Source organism: Oncorhynchus tshawytscha, linkage group LG05 (assembly GCF_018296145.1).
Source record: "Oncorhynchus tshawytscha isolate Ot180627B linkage group LG05, Otsh_v2.0, whole genome shotgun sequence".
Taxonomy (NCBI): Eukaryota; Metazoa; Chordata; class Actinopteri; order Salmoniformes; family Salmonidae; genus Oncorhynchus; species Oncorhynchus tshawytscha.
This window is the reverse complement of record NC_056433.1, coordinates 73,257,520-73,275,224: the sequence shown is the minus strand read 5'-3', so window position 1 is coordinate 73,275,224 and position 17,705 is coordinate 73,257,520. Positions and strand designations below refer to the sequence as shown.

Below are 17,705 nucleotides of genomic sequence, written 5' to 3'. Positions count from 1 at the left end.
TCAGAGCGACATAATCGATGCCTTTACATAGCCCTTCTCCCCTTGTCTATAAGAGGGAAGCATGCTGTTTAAATGGCCCAAATGTTGATTGAGACGTTCACAAATGTAACAGATTTTGACTATCATTAATGTCATGATACAGTGCCTTCGGAAAAGTATTCAGACCCCTTGACTTTTTCCATATTTTGTTACATTAGAGCCTTATTCTAAAATTGATTAAATATTTTTTTCCCTCATCAATCTACACACAATACCCTGTATTGACAAAGCATGAACAGGTTTTTAGACGTTTTTACTAATTTATTAAAAATAAACTGAAATATTACATTTATATAAGTATTCAGACCATTTCTCAGTACTTTATTGAAGTACCTTTGGCAGCGATTACAGTATGACGCTACATATTACAGTATGACGCTTCTTGGGTATGACGCTACAAGCTTGGCACACCTGTATTTGGGGAGTTTCTCCCATTCTTCTCTGCAGATCCTCTCTAGATATGTCCGGTTGGATGGGGAGCGTTGCTGCACATCTATTTTTAGGATCAATCAGGTTTATGTCCGGGCACTAGCTGGGCCACTCAAGGACATTCAGAGACTTGTTCCAATGCCACTCCTGCCTTGTCTTGGCTGTGTGCTTAGTGTTGTTGTCATGTTTGGTCAACTTTCTCCCTAGTCCGAGGTCCTGAGAGCTCTGGAGCAGATTTTCATCAAGGATCTCTCTGTACTTTGCTCCGTTCATTTTGCCTCGATCCTGACTAGTCTTCCAGTCCCTGCCACTGAAAAACATCCCCACAGCATAATTCTGCCATCACCATGCTTCACCATAGGGATGGTGCCAGGTTTCCTCCAGACGTGACGCTTGACATTCAGGTCAGTGTTCAATCTTGGTTTCATCAGAGCAGAGAATTTTGTTTCTCATGGTCTGAGTCTTTACGTGCCTTTTGGCAAACTCCAAGTGGGCTTTCATGTACATTTTACTGAGGAGTGGCTTCCGTTTGGCCACTCTACCATAAAGGTCTGAATGGTGGAGTGCTGCAGACATAGTTGTCCTTCTGGAAGGTTCTCCCAACTCCACAGAGGAACTCTAGAGCTCTGTCAGAGTGACCATGTGGTTCTTGGTCACCTCCCTGACCAAGGACATTCTCCCCTGATTGCTCAGTTTGGTCTGGTGACCAGCTCTAAGAAGAGTCTTGGCAATTCCAAACTTCACTGAGTTCTTGGGGACCATCAATGCTGCAGACATTTTTTGGCACCCTTCTCCATATCTGTGCCTTGACACAATCCTATCTCTGCGCTCTGCGGACAATTCCTTCGACCTCATGGCTTGGTTTTTGCTCTGACATGCACTGTCAACTGTGGGACCTTATATAGATAGGTGTGTGCCTTTCCAAATCATGCCAATGAATTGAATTTACCACAGGTGGACTCAAATCCAGTTGTAGAAACATCTCAAGGATGGTCAATGGAAACAGGATGCACCTGAGCTCAATTTCAAATCTCTTAGCGAAGGGTCTGGATACCTATGTAAATCAGGTATTTCTGTTAAAACATTTTTATACATTTGCTAAATGTCTAAAAAGCTGTTTTTGCTCTGCATTAAAGGGTATTGTGTATCGATCGCTGAGGATTTAGTTTCATTTCATCCATGTTAGAACTAGGCTGTAACGTAGCAACATGTGGAGAAAGTACTTTCCGAAGGAACTGTATGTTTGGTCAAGTAATAAAGAATGTGAAATATTTTGGGTAGATGTTCCGAAAACAGATTATAACTATATATGGACATATTATAAAGTATGAAAAGGATTATTCATTCCCAACTGTACGTTATTTTATCATTTCATAATTGTTGTATTTGTTTTAGTATACTTTTACTGTGTACTAGATCATATGGGTTGAAAAGTGTTTTTTTCCTCAGACATAGATAAACAATTCCAGGTGAAAGCCAAAGGTCACAGCTTTCTGGGGGGAAACAACACTACTCCATTAAAATATTGCCCTCTTGCTAGATGGATGACTAAAGCCATAGCGAAACAGTACAAAACGGCTGTCAGCTCAACTGGTTTTAAGACAATTAATAACAACAAAAAACAAGGTCTACATAAATAATCATCTTTACAGTGTAGTGCTCCATACATGCTTGTGCACTGTGCAACATGTTGCATTACAATCTATAAGGTAGACATGGTTGTTCTTCTCTGTACTCTTCAGGTTGATGAGGGGAGAGAGATCAGTTGAACCTCTTCCTTCAGGTTGATGAGAGAGATCAGTTGAACCTCTTCCTTCAGGTTGATGAGGGGAGAGAGATCAGTTGAACCTCTTCCTTCAGGTTGATGAGAGAGATCAGTTGAACCTCTTCCTTCAGGTTGATGAGAGAGATCAGTTGAACCTCTTCCTTCAGGTTGATGAGAGAGGTTGATCAGTTGAACCTCTTCCTTCAGGTTGAACCTCTTCCTTCAGGTTGATGAGAGAGATCAGTTGAACCTCTTCCTTCAGGTTGATGAACCTCTTCCTTCAGGTTGATGAGGGGGAGAGAGGTCAGTTGAACCTCTTCCTTCAGGTTGATGAGGGGTAGAGGTCAGTTGAACCTCTTCCTTCAGGTTGATGAGGGGAGAGGTCAGTTGAACCTCTTCCTTCAGGTTGATGAGGGGAGAGAGATCAGTTGAACCTCTTCCTTCAGGTTGATGAGAGAGATCAGTTGAACCTCTTCCTTCAGGTTGATGAGAGAGATCAGTTGAACCTCTTCCTTCAGGTTGATGAGAGAGGTCAGTTGAACCTCTTCCTTCAGGTTGATGAGGGGATAGAGATCAGTTGAACCTCTTCCTTCAGGTTGATGAGGGGATAGAGGTCAGTTGAACCTCTTCCTTCAGGTTGATGAGGGGGTAGAGGTCAGTTGAACCTCTTCCTTCAGGTTGATGAGGGGGTAGAGGTCAGTTGAACCTCTTCCTTCAGGTTGATGAGGGGAGAGAGGTCAGTTGAACCTCTTCCTTCAGGTTGATGAGGGGTGAGAGGTCAGTTGAACCTCTTCCTTCAGGTTGATGAGGGGATAGAGGTCAGTTGAACCTCTTCCTTCAGGTTGATGAGGGGAGAGAGGTCAGTTGAACCTCTTCCTTCAGGTTGATGAGGGGAGAGAGGTCAGTTGAACCTCTTCCTTCAGGTTGATGAGAGGTGAGAGGTCAGTTGAACCTCTTCCTTCAGGTTGATGAGGGGATAGAGGTCAGTTGAACCTCTTCCTTCAGGTTGATGAGAGAGATCAGTTGAACCTCTTCCTTCAGGTTGATGAGGGGAGAGAGGTCAGTTGAACCTCTTCCTTCAGGTTGATGAGGGGAGAGAGATCAGTTGAACCTCTTCCTTCAGGTTGATGAGGGGAGAGGTCAGTTGAGAGGTCAGTTGAACCTCTTCCTTCAGGTTGATGAGGGGAGAGAGGTCAGAACCTCTTCCTTCAGGTCAGTTGAACCTCTTCCTTCAGGTTGATGAGGGGAGAGAGGTCAGTTGAACCTCTTCCTTCAGGTTGATGAGGGGAGAGGTCAGTTGAACCTCTTCCTTCAGGTTGATGAGGGGAGAGAGATCAGTTGAACCTCTTCCTTCAGGTTGATGAGAGAGGTCAGTTGAACCTCTTCCTTCAGGTTGATGAGGGGAGAGAGGTCAGTTGAACCTCTTCCTTCAGGTTGATGAGGGGAGAGAGAACAGTTGAACCTCTTCCTTCAGGTTGATGAGGGGGTAGAGGTCAGTTGAACCTCTTCCTTCAGGTTGATGAGGGGAGAGAGGTCAGTTGAACCTCTTCCTTCAGGTTGATGAGGGGAGAGGTCAGATGAACCTCTTCCTTCAGGTTGATGAGGGATAGAGGTCAGTTGAACCTCTTCCTTCAGGTTGATGAGGGATAGAGGTCAGTTGAACCTCTTCCTTCAGGTTGATGAGGGGAGAGAGGTCAGTTGAACCTCTTCCTTCAGGTTGATGAGGGGATAGAGGTCAGTTGAACCTCTTCCTTCAGGTTGATGAGGGGATAGAGGTCAGTTGAACCTCTTCCTTCAGGTTGATGAGAGAGATCAGTTGAACCTCTTCTTTCAGGTTGATTAGGGGAGAGAGGTGAGTTGAACCTCTTCCTACAGGTTGATGAGAGGTGAGAGGTCAATTGAACCTCTTCCTTCAGGTTGATGTGGGATAGAGGTCAGTTGAACCTCTTCCTTCAGGTTGATGAGAGGTGAGAGGTCAGTTGAACCTCTTCCTTCAGGTTGATGAGGGGGTAGAGGTCAGTTGAACCTCTTCCTACAGGTTGATGAGAGGTGAGAGGTCAATTGAACCTCTTCCTTCAGGTTGATGAGGGATAGAGGTCAGTTGAACCTCTTCCTTCAGGTTGATGAGAGGTGAGAGGTCAGTTGAACCTCTTCCTTCAGGTTGATGAGGGAGAGATGAGGGGAACCTCTTCCTTCAGAGAGGGTCAGTTGAACCTCTTCCTTCAGGTTGATGAGGGGAGAGGTCAGTTGAACCTCTTCCTTCAGGTTGATGAGAGAGATCAGTTGAACCTCTTCTTTCAGGTTGATTAGGGGAGAGAGGTCAGTTGAACCTCTTCCTACAGGTTGATGAGAGGTGAGAGGTCAATTGAACCTCTTCCTTCAGGTTGATGAGGGGATAGAGGTCAGATGAACCTCTTCCTTCAGGTTGATGAGGGGATAGAGGTCAGTTGAACCTCTTCCTTCAGGTTGATGAGAGAGGTCAGTTGAACCTCTTCCTTCAGGTTGATGAGGGGATAGAGGTCAGTTGAACCTCTTCCTTCAGGTTGATGAGGGGAGAGAGGTCAGTTGAACCTCTTCCTTCAGGTTGATGAGGGGAGAGAGGTCAGTTGAACCTCGTCCTTCAGGTTGATGAGGGGAGAGAGGTCAGTTGAACCTCTTCCTTCAGGTTGATGAGGGAGAGAGGTCAGTTGAACCTCTTCCTTCAGGTTGATGAGAGGTGAGAGGTCAGTTGAACCTCTTCCTTCAGGTTGATGAGGGGATAGAGGTCAGTTGAACCTCTTCCTTCAGGTTGATGAGAGAGATCAGTTGAACCTCTTCTTTCAGGTTGATTAGGGGAGAGAGGTCAGTTGAACCTCTTCCTACAGGTTGATGAGAGGTGAGAGGTCAATTGAACCTCTTCCTTCAGGTTGATGAGGGGATAGAGGTCAGATGAACCTCTTCCTTCAGGTTGATGAGGGGAGAGAGGTCAGTTGAACCTTTTCCTTCAGGTTGATGACAGTTGAACTCTTCCTTCAGGTTGATGAGGGGAGGTCAGTTGAACCTCTCTTCCTTCAGAGAGGATGAGGGAGAGAGGTCAGTTGAACCTCTTCCTTCAGGTTGATGAGGGGAGAGAGGTCAGTTGAACCTTTTCCTTCAGGTTGATAAGGGGAGAGAGGTCAGTTGAACCTCTTCCTCTCAATCAATATGTTCAATTTATCACTACTCTGCATTTCTAACACACCGGGGCCAGTCCATTTCTACTATGGACACAAGCGCAGTCCACTGGAGTCCACTAGCATCCACTAGAGTCCACTAGTGTCTAGTGTCCAGACCACACAGCCAGCAAGTCCATGTCTGGCAACAATAGCAGCAACCCACCCAAACACAGCACAGTCCATTTAGAAAGCCCTGACAGACAAGGCTGTGTATTTACTTGTACTATGGAAGATACAGTATATTGTAGACACTATAAAGTTAGCTTCATTTGGCAATCTTGTCAATCTGTGGCCATTGCGATAATTTGCTTTTTTTTGTATTACTCTTCCTCAGTCTATGGAGCCACACAGCCAAGCCAGTGAGTCAACACAACAGACAGCTCAGTCTATGGAGCCACACAGCCAAGCCAGTGAGTCAACACAACAGACAGCTCAGTCTATGGAGCCACACAGCCAAGCCAGTGAGTCAACACAACAGACAGCTCAGTCTATGGAGCCACACAGCCAAGCCAGTGAGTCAACACAACAGACAGCTCAGTCTATGGAACCACACAGCCAAGCCAGTGAGTCAACACAACAGACAGCTCAGTCTATGGAGCCACACAGCCAAGCCAGTGAGTCAACACAACAGACAGCTCAGTCTATGTAACAACATTTAGATCTCTCTAGACTGAGAGGCCTATCTGAGATTTGGGCACTGCAGAGTCAATGTGTAGTCTATCCTTGAGAGAGGGGAGGAAGAAAAGAAGAGGGAGGATTGGGAAGAGAGAGAGATAGCGGGATTTTTTGTTCTCTCAGACTGTTGAGTTGTGTGTGAGTGAGTCGGTGTTGTGTGTTAGAGTGTTTGTGTCGTCACAGATTGAGACAGAGCTGTGTGTGAGTGTTTGTGTGTCAGTGTGTGTGAGTGTTTGTGTGTCAGTACAGCTCGGGACAGAAGTGTGTGTGAGTGTGTGTTTGTCGATGTGTGTGAGTATGTGTGTGTCGCTGATGCAGGGCAGCTCCTTGGGGGAGGACTTCTCCAGAACAGAGATCTGTGTGACAGTGGAGCTCTCTGTGAAGAGGGTACGTCTTCTCCTACTATAGCGCAGATAACCCTGGATCTGCCACTTCCATAGATGCTTCTTCAGCTCTGCCTGCACCTGGACACACGAATGCACGCACACACATGCATACGCACGCACACACGCGCGCATATGCATGCACGCACACAGGCACAAACACACACACAGAGAGAGAGAAAGAGAGAGAGCACTCTGTCATTTGAAAGCACATTGAGAGGTCTGTACACAGCGTTCAGTACATAAAATAATCTTGACATCAGAGACTTGAGATAGCAGTCAATCAGAAACGAAGGGCTATTTGGGCTATTTGTCTCTGCATTAAGAACACTGCGAGTTATTCAATCAAAATCACTGTAATCCTAGATTCTAATTCTGTCATTGTAATTATGTTGGTTACTGCTTACTTCTCCATTTAGGAAACAGTAGAGCAGAGCCACCACAAAGCCCTGAGGAAGAAGAAGGAATGCAAAGTGAGTTTTACAGTTATATTAACTAGCTACATGTCAAATGTACCTTACTTTGTAACACACATTCCCTTAGGCAGTAGTGGCACACCCAAACCACGTGTGCAGGCACGCAGGCACACAGCCACACCCCTACGAACACCCCTACCATGCCCCTACCACACCCCTACCACGCCCTACCACACCCCTACCACGCCCCTACCACATCCCTACCACACCCCTACCACACCCCTACCACACCCCTACCACGCCCCTACCACATCCCTACCACACCCCTACCATGCCCCTACCACACCCCTACCACGCCCCTACCATGCCCCTACCACACCCCTACCACGCCCCTACCACATCCCTACCACACCCCTACCACACCCCTACCACACCCCTACCACGCCCCTACCACACCCCTACCACACCCCTACCACGCCCCTACCACGCCCCTACCACGCCCCTACCACGCCCCTACCACACCCCTACCACACCCCTACCACACCCCTACCACACCCCTACCACACCCCTACCACACCCCTACCACGCCCCTACCACACCCCTACCACACCCCTACCACACCCCTACCACGCCCTACCACGCCCCTACCATGCCCCTACCACACCCCTACCACACCCCTACCACGCCCCTACCACACCCCTACCACGCCCCTACCACATCCCTACCACACCCCTACCACGCACCTACCATGCCCCTACCACACCCCTACCACACCCCTACCACACCCCTACCACATCCCTACCACGCCCCTACCACACCCCTACCACACCCCTACCACGCCCCTACCACGCCCCTACCACGCCCCTACCACACCCCTACCACACCCCTACCACACCCCTACCACATCCCTACCACACCCCTACCACACCCCTACCACACCCCTACCACGCCCCTACCTGAAAGGATCCCAGGCCCAGCTCTATGAAGATACGGGCCTCCTCTCCTGTGTTCTCTGGTAGGAAGGCAAACACCATGTAGTGCATCCCAAACAGAGGGATCAGGAACAGAGTGGATTTAGCCAGCCTCCTGCACACAGAGAGAGAGAGAGAGAGAGAGAGAGAGAGAGAGAGAGAGAGAGAGAGAGAGAGAGAGAGAAACAGATAAGAGTCACAATAATGTCTCTGTGTCTGGCTCACCAAACCACCTTTTACACATGTATGTGTGTATGTGTGTGTGTGTGTGTGTGTGTGTGTGTGTGTGTGTGTGTGTGTGTGTGTGTGTGTGTGTGTGTGTGTGTGTGTGTGTGTGTGTGTGTGTTCTCTGAGACTCACATGAAGTGGCCAGTGTCATGGCCCCCCACGCCTGGAGATTTGAGCTTCTGTACCAGAATACGGATCACATTGATGAAGATGATGAAGTTGACCTGGAGCAGTGGAGGAAGAGGAGGAAGAGGAGGAGTTAGGACTGGATACTTTACAACACTGGGTGGATTAGGTTTAGAGTGGAGTTAGGATTTGGGTTGGAATTGGGTTAGGAAGAACTGGGATGTGGACATGAAACCAGGGTTAGGGTTAAGTTAGGTTAGGGTTAGGTTAGGGTTAGGTTAGGGTTAGGCCAATCACCAGTAGTGATGCTGTTATTGGCCCTTTGATGATCCACCAGATGAAGGCCACATCAGTGTCGTCCCAGCAACTACATCAGGACAGAACCACATGATATTATACAGTACATTATTATTCCAACCGCCAACAATACTTTAGTATTCATGTATATAGGCCACATGACAATATCAATTCAGAGTAAGATTATAGTAAACATAAGTTTCTTACCCTCGGTTATCATAGAAGTTGCGTGTCAGAACCCACACCAACAGTATTGTAGTTGGGAGACCTAACAGATGCAGAGGACAATATCAGCTAGGTGTCCTTACTAAACCATTCCTCTTTGAGTTGCTGAGGAGAGAGAAGGACGTAAAGAGAGAAGTACAGGGGGAAAGACGTAAAAAGAGAAGGACAAAGGGAAGGAGAAAAGAAGGAGAGAGACGAGGACACGGAGAAAGTAAAAAGGAGAAGGTCACTTACCCCAGCCGATGAGTGTGTACCACCAGAAGTACTTCTTGTGTGAGACGAAGGTGAGGGCCAGGAGGGTCTGGAGGTACATGCCCTCTACCAGCAGCCAGAAGTAGTTAGCCAGGATGCTAAACTGGAAGAAGGCCACCGCTGACTTACACGCCATCTACAGTACACACACACACCAACATCAATATCAGAGTTTTCTCAGCTCTTTAATTTTTTATTTTACACTTATTTTACCAGGTAAGTTGATGAAGAACACATTCTCATTTACAGCAACGACCTGGGGAATAGTTACAGGGGAGAGGAGGGGGGATGAGTGAGCCAATTGGACGCTGAGGATGTTTAGGTGGCCATGATGGTATGAGGGCCAGATTGGGAATTTCGTCAGGACACCAGGACACCGGGGTTAACACCCCTACTCTTACCTCTAACCTGTACCCCCGCAATGTTGGGGGTACAGGTTAGCTGAGGTCATTTATACATGTAGGTAGGGGTGAAGTGACTATGAATAGATGATAAACAGCGAGTAGCACCAAAACAAATATTTTCTTAACTCTTCTCGAACTGCACTGTTGGTTAAGGTCTTGTAAGTAAGCATTTCACGGTATACCTCTCATAAATACAAGTAGTAATGCAGTCCATCTCTCCTCTACTTTGAGCCAGGAGAGATTGACATGCATATTATTAATATTAGCTATCTGTGTACATCCAAGGGCCAGTCGTGCTGCCCTGTTCTGAGCCAACTGCAATTTCCCTAAGTCACTTTTTGTGGCGCCTGGCCACACGACTGAACAGTAGTCCAGGTGTGACAAAACTAGGGCCTGTAGGACCTGCCTTGTTGATAGTGTTGTTAAGAAGGTAGAAACTAGAACCTGTAGGACCTGCCTTGTTGATAGTGTTGTTAAGAAGGTAGAAACTAGAGCCTGTAGGACCTGCCTTGTTGATAGTGTTGCTAAGAAGGTAGAAACTAGAGCCTGTAGGACCTGCCTTGTTGATAGTGTTGTTAAGAAGGTAGAAACTAGAGCCTGTAGGACCTGCCTTGTTGATAGTGTTGTTTTAAGAAGGTAGAAACTAGAGCCTGTAGGACCTGCCTTGTTGATAGTGTTGTTAAGAAGGTAGAAACTAGGGCCTGTAGGACCTGCCTTGTTGATAGTGTTGTTAAGAAGGTAGAAATTTGGGCCTGTAGGACCTGCATTGTTGATAGTGTTGGTAAGAAGGTAGAAACTAGGGCCTGTAGGACCTGCATTGTTGATAGTGCTGTTAAGAAGGTAGAAACTAGAGCCTGTAGGACCTGCCTTGTTGATAGTGTTGTTAAGAAGGTAGAAACTAGAGCCTGTAGGACCTGCCTTGTTGATAGTGTTGTTAAGAAGGTAGAAACTAGAGCCTGTAGGACCTGCCTTGTTGATAGTGTTGTTAAGAAGGTGGAAACTAGAACCTGCAGGACCTGCCTTGTTGATAGTGTTGTAGAAACTAGAACCTGTAGGACCTGTCTTGTTGATAGTGTTGTTAAGAAGGTAGAAACTAGAACCTGTAGGACATGTCTTGTTGATAGTGTTGGTAAGAAGGTAGAGCAGTGCTTTATTATGGACATACTTCTCCCCATCTTAGTTACTGTTGTATCAATATGTTTTGACCATGACAGTTTACGATCCATGGTTACTCCAAGCAGTTTAGTCATCTCAACATGCTCCATTTCCACATTATTTATTACAAGATTTAGTTGAGGTTTATGGTTTAGTGAATGTTTTGTCCCAAATACAATGCTTTTAGTTTTAGAAATACTTAGGACTGACTTATTCCTTGCCACCCACTCTGAAACTAACTACAGTTATTTGTTAAGAGTTGCAGTTAGGACTATCTTATTCTGCATACTTAGAGACTTTAGTCAAAGCCAGTGGCATCTCATTAGTAAAGATTGAAAAAAGTAATGGGCCTAGACAGCTGCCCTGGGGAATTCCTGATTCTATCTGGGTTATGTTGGAGAAGCTTCCATTAAAGAACACCCTCTGTGTTCTGTTAGACAGGTAACACTTTATCCACATTATAGCAGAGGGTGTAAAGCCATGATAAATATGCTTTTCCAGCAGCAGACTATGATCGATAATGTCAAAAGCCTCACTGAAGTCTAACAAAATATCAACCCACAAACTTTTTATCATCCATTTATCTCAGCCAAACATCAGTCATTTGTGAAAGTGCTGTTCTTGTTGAATGTCCTTCCCTATAAGCGTGCTGAAAGTTTGTTGGCAATGTGTTTACTGTAAAATATTATTGTATCTGGTTAAACACCATTTTTTCCAAAAGTTTACTAAGTGTTGGTAACAGGCTGATTGGTCAGATATTTGAGCCAGTAAAGAGGGCTTTACTATTCTTAGGTTTCGGAATTACTTTGACTTCCCTCCAAGCCTGGGGGCACACACTTTCTAGTGGGCTTAAATTGAAAACATGGTAAATACAAGTGGCAATATCATCCACTATTATCCTCAGTAATTTTCCATCCAAGTTGTCAGACCATGGTGGCTTGTCATTGTTGATAGACAATAATCATTTATTTTAGCCTAAAATTGTGTGTGTGTGTGCTTGTCTAGGAGAGTTGTAATTACACTCTAATCAGGGTCAGACTCAATATGTCCTCTTATGTGAGGTTGGGCCCATTCAGGTTTCAGTCGATATGGGGGTGAGGGTCAGGAGGGACAGCTATCAGCCAGGAGCACCACTCCTCAATTATTTAACCCTGCATCACCCCCCAAACACACACACACTGCCACCTCCACTCCTCCCCTGTACCCCTCTGGTGACTCCCTGAACCCCAATCACACTGCCACCTCCACCCCTACCCTGTACCCTTCTGGTGACTCCCTGAGCCACAATCACACTGCCACCTCCACACCTCCCCTGTACCCCTCTGGTAACTCCCAGAGCCACAATCACACTGCCACCTCCACCCCTCCCCTGTACCCCTCTGGTGACTCCCAGAGCCACAATCACACTGCCACCTCCACCCCTCCCCTGTACCCCTCTGGTGACTCCCAGAGCCACAATCACACTGCCACCTCCACCCCTCCCCTGTACCCCTCTGGTGACTCCCTGAGCCACAATCACACTGCCACCTCCACCCCTCCCCTGTACCCTTCTGGTGACTCCCTGAGCCACAATCACACTGCCACCACCACCCCTCCCCTGTACCCCTCTGGTGACTCCCTGAGCCACAATCATACTGCCACCTCCACCCCTCCCCTGTACCCCTCTGGTGACTCCCTGAGCCACAATCATACTGCCACCCTTCTCTACTTCTGCAGTAGTCTCTGTAACCCCCATCTCCTCTCTGTGCTGTGTATTTAGCTTCTAAATATAGAACCTGGTGTCCTGTTGGGGTGCAAGAGAACTCTCTCTCCCCTCCCTCTCTCTCTCTTTCCCTCTCCCTTTCTATTTCTCTCTCTCTTTATCTATCTTCTCTTATCTCCCTCCCCTCCCCTCCCCTCCCCTCCCCTCCCCTCCCCTCCCCTCCCCCCCCTCTCTCTCTTTGTCCCTCTCTCATCATTCTCTCTCTTATCAGTCTCTCTCTCTCTCTTTCATCACTCTTAATGAGTCACCACTGATATTCTGATCCAATGGCCTCACTGCCAGAGAAAAGGACCAAAGTCGACTGGACGACTCACTCTTTTTAGAAGCAGGCCAATGTTTTAGCAGAAAAGTATTTGGAGGAGAAAGTCTCGACTCGCTGTCTCTCACAGATTCATTTCAATGAGCTAAAATGTGCTCTAGTCAGATAGCGTTCACAGCACCCTCTGATGCTTTTCCCGTACAACAAGATGAGTCATACATCTGAAGGCAATGACATTCAAAAGAGGAAAGTGCACGGATGAAGACAGACCTATAAAGCCACAGGAACTTAGTAGAAATCGGTGGTATACACTATATGAACTTACATGACAGTAATATAGATATGGTATAGAATATCTAAATATATGGTGATATAACAGGTGAAGGTGTGACAGGGAGTTACAAATAGTATTAAGACAGTAAGTCCAGTATAGTTTGTGTCGCTTGTTGATGACAGCATGACACTCACGGTGGACATGAAGCAGTGGTCCAGGTTCTCATCGGCGAACAGAACTCCGTCCTTGATGAAAACGGCACTGGCTCTCAGGATGAATGAGGAAAATAGGTTGATGTGGATGTAGTTCCTGGTACAGTGGAACTTCCTGTACAGGAGAGTCAACTTCCTGTTAGACTGACCTCATTTCCTGTCATGTTAGAGGGTCCATATTGAACTCTAATGCCTATATGACCGCAATCCAGTCTTCCAGTGTTATCTATTTATCATCACAGCTTTATCATGTATCTGTGTGTATCTAAGGAATAAATATTGGACTGAGTATGTCCTAGTGTTACCTGAACACAGTGAAGACAAAGATGGCTGATATGAGGGAGACGAGGGAGGTGGCATATCCAACGGTGTACACCTGACTGATGGTGTAGAAGTATGTTGTCTGGAAAGCAACAGGTCAGAGGTCAAAAAGACACATATAGTGCAGGACTTCAAATCCCATCAGTAGGCTGCCCTCTATGTCCCTCATATACTCAATCATATAATAATGTCATGACATACTGTATACTGAGAAAACAGTACAAGTGTAGCGAATGAACATATCGGGCCAGGAAAGATACTGTTGTGTTTCTGTCTAGGGAGTTACACTGCTTAATAAGCGTTTTCAGATGCACAGCACGATCACACACCTTCCTCATGGCCTTGGCAAGTGTATGTGTGTCTGCGTCTTCTAGGTGTACGAGGGTGTGTGGAGATTGTGTGTCTGCGTCTTTTCTTTACGAGGGTGTGTGAAGATTGTGTGTCTGCGTCTTCTAGGTGTACGAGGGTGTGTGGAGATTATGTGTCTGCGTCTTCTAGGTGTATGAGGGTGTGTGGAGATTGTGTGTATATGGGGAGTGGTTGGGAATGAGACAGAGGGAGGGATGTGACAGGAGGATAAGAAGAGCCCCCTGAGCAATCAGCTATCAGCTAGGAAGTCTGGAATGTTAATCTATCCTTCTCATCTCTCACTCTGTCTGTCCTACCATTTCTTTTCTCTTTGCCTTTCCTTTCAAACTTGTGATTTGTCTAAATGCATTTGTTGCCAGATGGTTAGCGTGAATGGCCTGTAGAAACAGCCAGGGCTTTCTCAGATGACTACTCAAATATCCATTCTTAGTGATGTAACGAGAGATAGTCATGTTTTTGTTTGGCTGCCTGGCTGGCCGACCTGTTAGTAACACAATAAAGTAACACAATCGACGTTCAACAATGCTTACAGCATGTGAATGAGAGAGAGAGAGAGAGAGAGAGAGAGAGAGAGAGACAGAGAGAGACAGAGAGAGAGAGGGAGAGGGAGAGAGAGAGAGAGTGTGAGAGAGAGAGAGAGAGAGAGAGAGAGAGAGAGAGGGAGAGGGAGAGAGAGAGAGAGAGAGTGAGAGAGAGAGAGAGAGAGAGAGAGAGAGAGAGAGAGAGAGGGGAGAGAGAGAGGGAGAGAGAGACAGAGAGAGAGAGAGGGAGAGGGAGAGAGAGAGAGAGAGTGTGTGTGAGAGAGAGAGAGAGAGAGAGAGAGAGAGAGAGAGAGGGAGAGAGAGAGAGAGAGAGAGAGAGGGAGAGAGAGACAGAGAGAGAGAGAGAGTGAGAGAGAGAGAGAGAGAGAGAGACAGAGAGAGAGAGAGAGAGAGAGACAGAGAGAGAGAGGGAGAGGGAGAGAGAGAGAGAGAGTGAGAGAGAGAGAGAGAGAGAGAGAGAGAGAGAGAGAGAGAGAGAGAGAGAGAGAGAGAGAGAGAGAGGGTGAGAGAGAGAGAGAGAGAGAGAGAGAGTGTGTGTGTTCCTGTGTTCCTGTGTGCGTCCACAAAGAATTTGAAAACAAATCCAATTTTGAAAAACTCCCATATCTACTGGGTGAAATTCCACAGTGTGCCATCACAGCAGCAAGATTTGTGACCTGTTGCCACGAGAAAAGGGCAACCAGTGAAGAACAAACACCATTGTAAATACACCCATATTTATGCTTATTTATTTTATCTTGTGTCCTTTAACCATTTGTACATTGTTAAAACACTGTATATATATATATATATATATATATATATATATATATATATATATATATATATATATATATATATATATGTAATATGACATTTGTAATGTCTTTATTGTTTTGAAACTTCTGTATGTGTAATGTTTACTGTTAATATGTATTGTTTATTTCACTTTTGTATATTATCTACCTCACTTGCTTTGGCAATGTTAACACGTTTCCCATGCCAGAAAGCTCATTGAATTGAGAGAGAGAGACACACATAGAGAGAGAGAGAGACACACATAGAGAGAGAGAGAGACATAGAGAGAGAGAGAGAGAGAGAGAAAGAAAGAGAGAGAGGGAGCGAGAGAGAGAGAGAGAGAGAGAGAGGAGAAAAAAAGAGTAGGCCTATAGAGTGAGATAGGTAATTCAGACTGAATAAGTAGATGGTTGAATAATTACATGACTGAATAAGTACATGACTGAATAAGTACATGACTGAATAAGTACACGACAGAATAAGTACATTAATTAATGTCTCAGTGGAGTTGTTACATTTTGAAATGTGACAAATTCTCCCCTCAACCAATCCCATTCTATCTCCCCTGAGAAGAAAATTGAACAATGATAATTCGGATGAGTGATTAAATGAGTGAGTAAGTAAAAGAGAAGGTTGAGGTCGAGAGTGGTGTGGTGGGGTGTCTCTAACCTCTGATCCTGTCTCTGACTCATCTGCGAACTCACAGGCCTCCTCATATGTAGGGTACAGCTCTGTCCAGCCAGCCTTCGTACAGTTCCTGAAGATGTAGCCTGGTAAACAGATCAACCAATCAGAGGTAGACTGCAGATTTAATCCCCGGGACTAAACTCAAGAGGGTTGCCAGTTCATTCTCACCTCACATAGAATAACAAGACAGAACTACAGCATTACTACTTCAGTTATACAGATGGATGCATTCATGAGATAGAGACAACAACAACAAAAAATCCATAGAGTTTTACAGTACAACACTGTTCAATAATGTACAATACTAGACAGTGAAATACTGTAATACAGAATGCAGCAGGCAAATTAATTACGTAGAGAACTGTCTTCTCTATGCACTATATATCTCTTTATAATCATACTTATCATGTACTGTATATCTCTTTATAATCATGCTCATCATGTACTGTATATCTCTTTATAATCATACTCATCATGTACTGTATATAATTGCCTGTGTCGTTTTGGTGCTGTTGTCATGTTGACGTGTGTGTGTGTGCATGTGTGTGTGTGTGCATGTATGTGTGTGTTCCTGTGTGCGTGTGTGTGTTCCTGTGTGCGTGTGTGTGTTCCTGTGTGCGTGTGTGTGTTCCTGTGTGCGTGTGTGTGTTCCTGTGTGTGTGTTCCTGTGTGTGTGTTCCTGTGTGTGTGTTCCTGTGTGCATGTGTGCGTTCCTGTGTGTGTGTTCCTGTGTGCGTGTGTGTGTTCCTGTGTGCGTGTGTGTGTTCCTGGGTGCGTGTTCCTGTGTGCGTGTGTGTGTTCCTGTGTGTGTGTTCCTGTGTGTGTGTTCCTGTGTGTGTGTTCCTGTGTGTGTGTTCCTGTGTGCATGTGTGTGTTCCTGTGTGTGTTCCTGTGTGCGTGTGTGTGTTCCTGTGTGCGTGTGTGTGTTCCTGTGTGCATGTGTGTGTTCCTGTGTGCGTGTGTGTGTTCCTGTGTGTGTGTTCCTGTGTGCGTGTGTGTGTTCCTGGTGCGTGTGTGTGTTCCTGTGTGCATGTGTGTGTTCCTGTGTGCGTGTGTGTGTTCCTGTGTGCGTGTGTGTGTTCCTGTGTGCGTATGTGTGTTCCTGTGTGCGTGTGTGTGTTCCTGTGTGCGTGTGTGTGTTCCTGTGTGCGTGTGTGTGTTCCTGTGTGTGTGTGTGTGTGTGTGTTCCTGTGTGCGTGTTGTTTTCATGTTGATAGGGGTTAAGGGATCAGAGAGGGCTGTGTAATTATTTCTACAGACTGATTAGACAGAGGATTAGATGAACCACAGAGGGCAACGACACAAGAGATCTTAGAGCCAGGAAACAATGAACAGCTAGAAACACACCACACACAGAGACAGAAGAGGGGAAGAGATGGAAACAAACACTAACAAGGGAGGGGAAAGAGAGAGATTTCATTATGTCTTTCAGCAGCAGAGAAAATGGAGACAGTACATTGACAAAGAGAACTTACATAGAAAGAGAAAACAGCACGAGGGAGAAACGAAGAGAAGTCGATGAAAAGGCATGTAATGAGGATAAGAGAGAAAAGGAGGATGAGGATAAGAGAGAAAAGGAGGATGAGGATAAGAGAGAAAAGGAGGATGAGGATAAGAGAGGAGGGGAGGATAAGAGAGGAGAGGAGGAGGATGATAAGAGGGGAGGGGAGGATAAGAGAGGAGAGGAGAGGAGGATAAGGATAAGAGAGGAGAGGAGAGGAGGTTGAGGATAAGAGAGGAGAAGAGGATGAGGATAAGATAGGAGGGGAGGGTAAGAGAGGAGAGGAGGATGATGATAAGAGGGGATGGGAGGATTAGAGAGGAGAAGAGGATGAGGTTAAGAGAGTAGAGGAGGATGAGGATAAGGGAGGAGAGGAGGATGAGGATAAGAGAGGAGAGGAGGATAAGAGAGGAGAGGAGGATGAGGATAAGCGAGTAGAGGA

At 46.0% G+C, this 17,705-nt stretch overlaps 1 protein-coding gene across 1 annotated transcript in view; it reads right to left on the bottom strand.

Annotated features, from left to right (window-relative positions):
• Positions 1–5,304: 5,304 nt before the first annotated feature.
• The window catches only part of LOC112251848 (pituitary adenylate cyclase-activating polypeptide type I receptor), a 59,999-nt gene continuing 47,598 nt past the window's right edge, over positions 5,305–17,705 (bottom strand). The window contains exons 4-13 of the mRNA XM_042322343.1: positions 15,745–15,845; positions 13,372–13,469; positions 13,049–13,181; positions 8,983–9,136; positions 8,731–8,791; positions 8,524–8,593; positions 8,233–8,324; positions 7,858–7,987; positions 6,893–6,934; positions 5,305–6,566 (exon numbers count right to left, since the gene is read on the bottom strand). Coding sequence (XP_042178277.1) covers positions 6,222–6,566; positions 6,893–6,934; positions 7,858–7,987; positions 8,233–8,324; positions 8,524–8,593; positions 8,731–8,791; positions 8,983–9,136; positions 13,049–13,181; positions 13,372–13,469; positions 15,745–15,845 — 1,226 coding nt within the window. The 3' untranslated portion in view covers positions 5,305–6,221. The remainder of the gene's footprint in view (positions 6,567–6,892; positions 6,935–7,857; positions 7,988–8,232; positions 8,325–8,523; positions 8,594–8,730; positions 8,792–8,982; positions 9,137–13,048; positions 13,182–13,371; positions 13,470–15,744; positions 15,846–17,705) is intronic.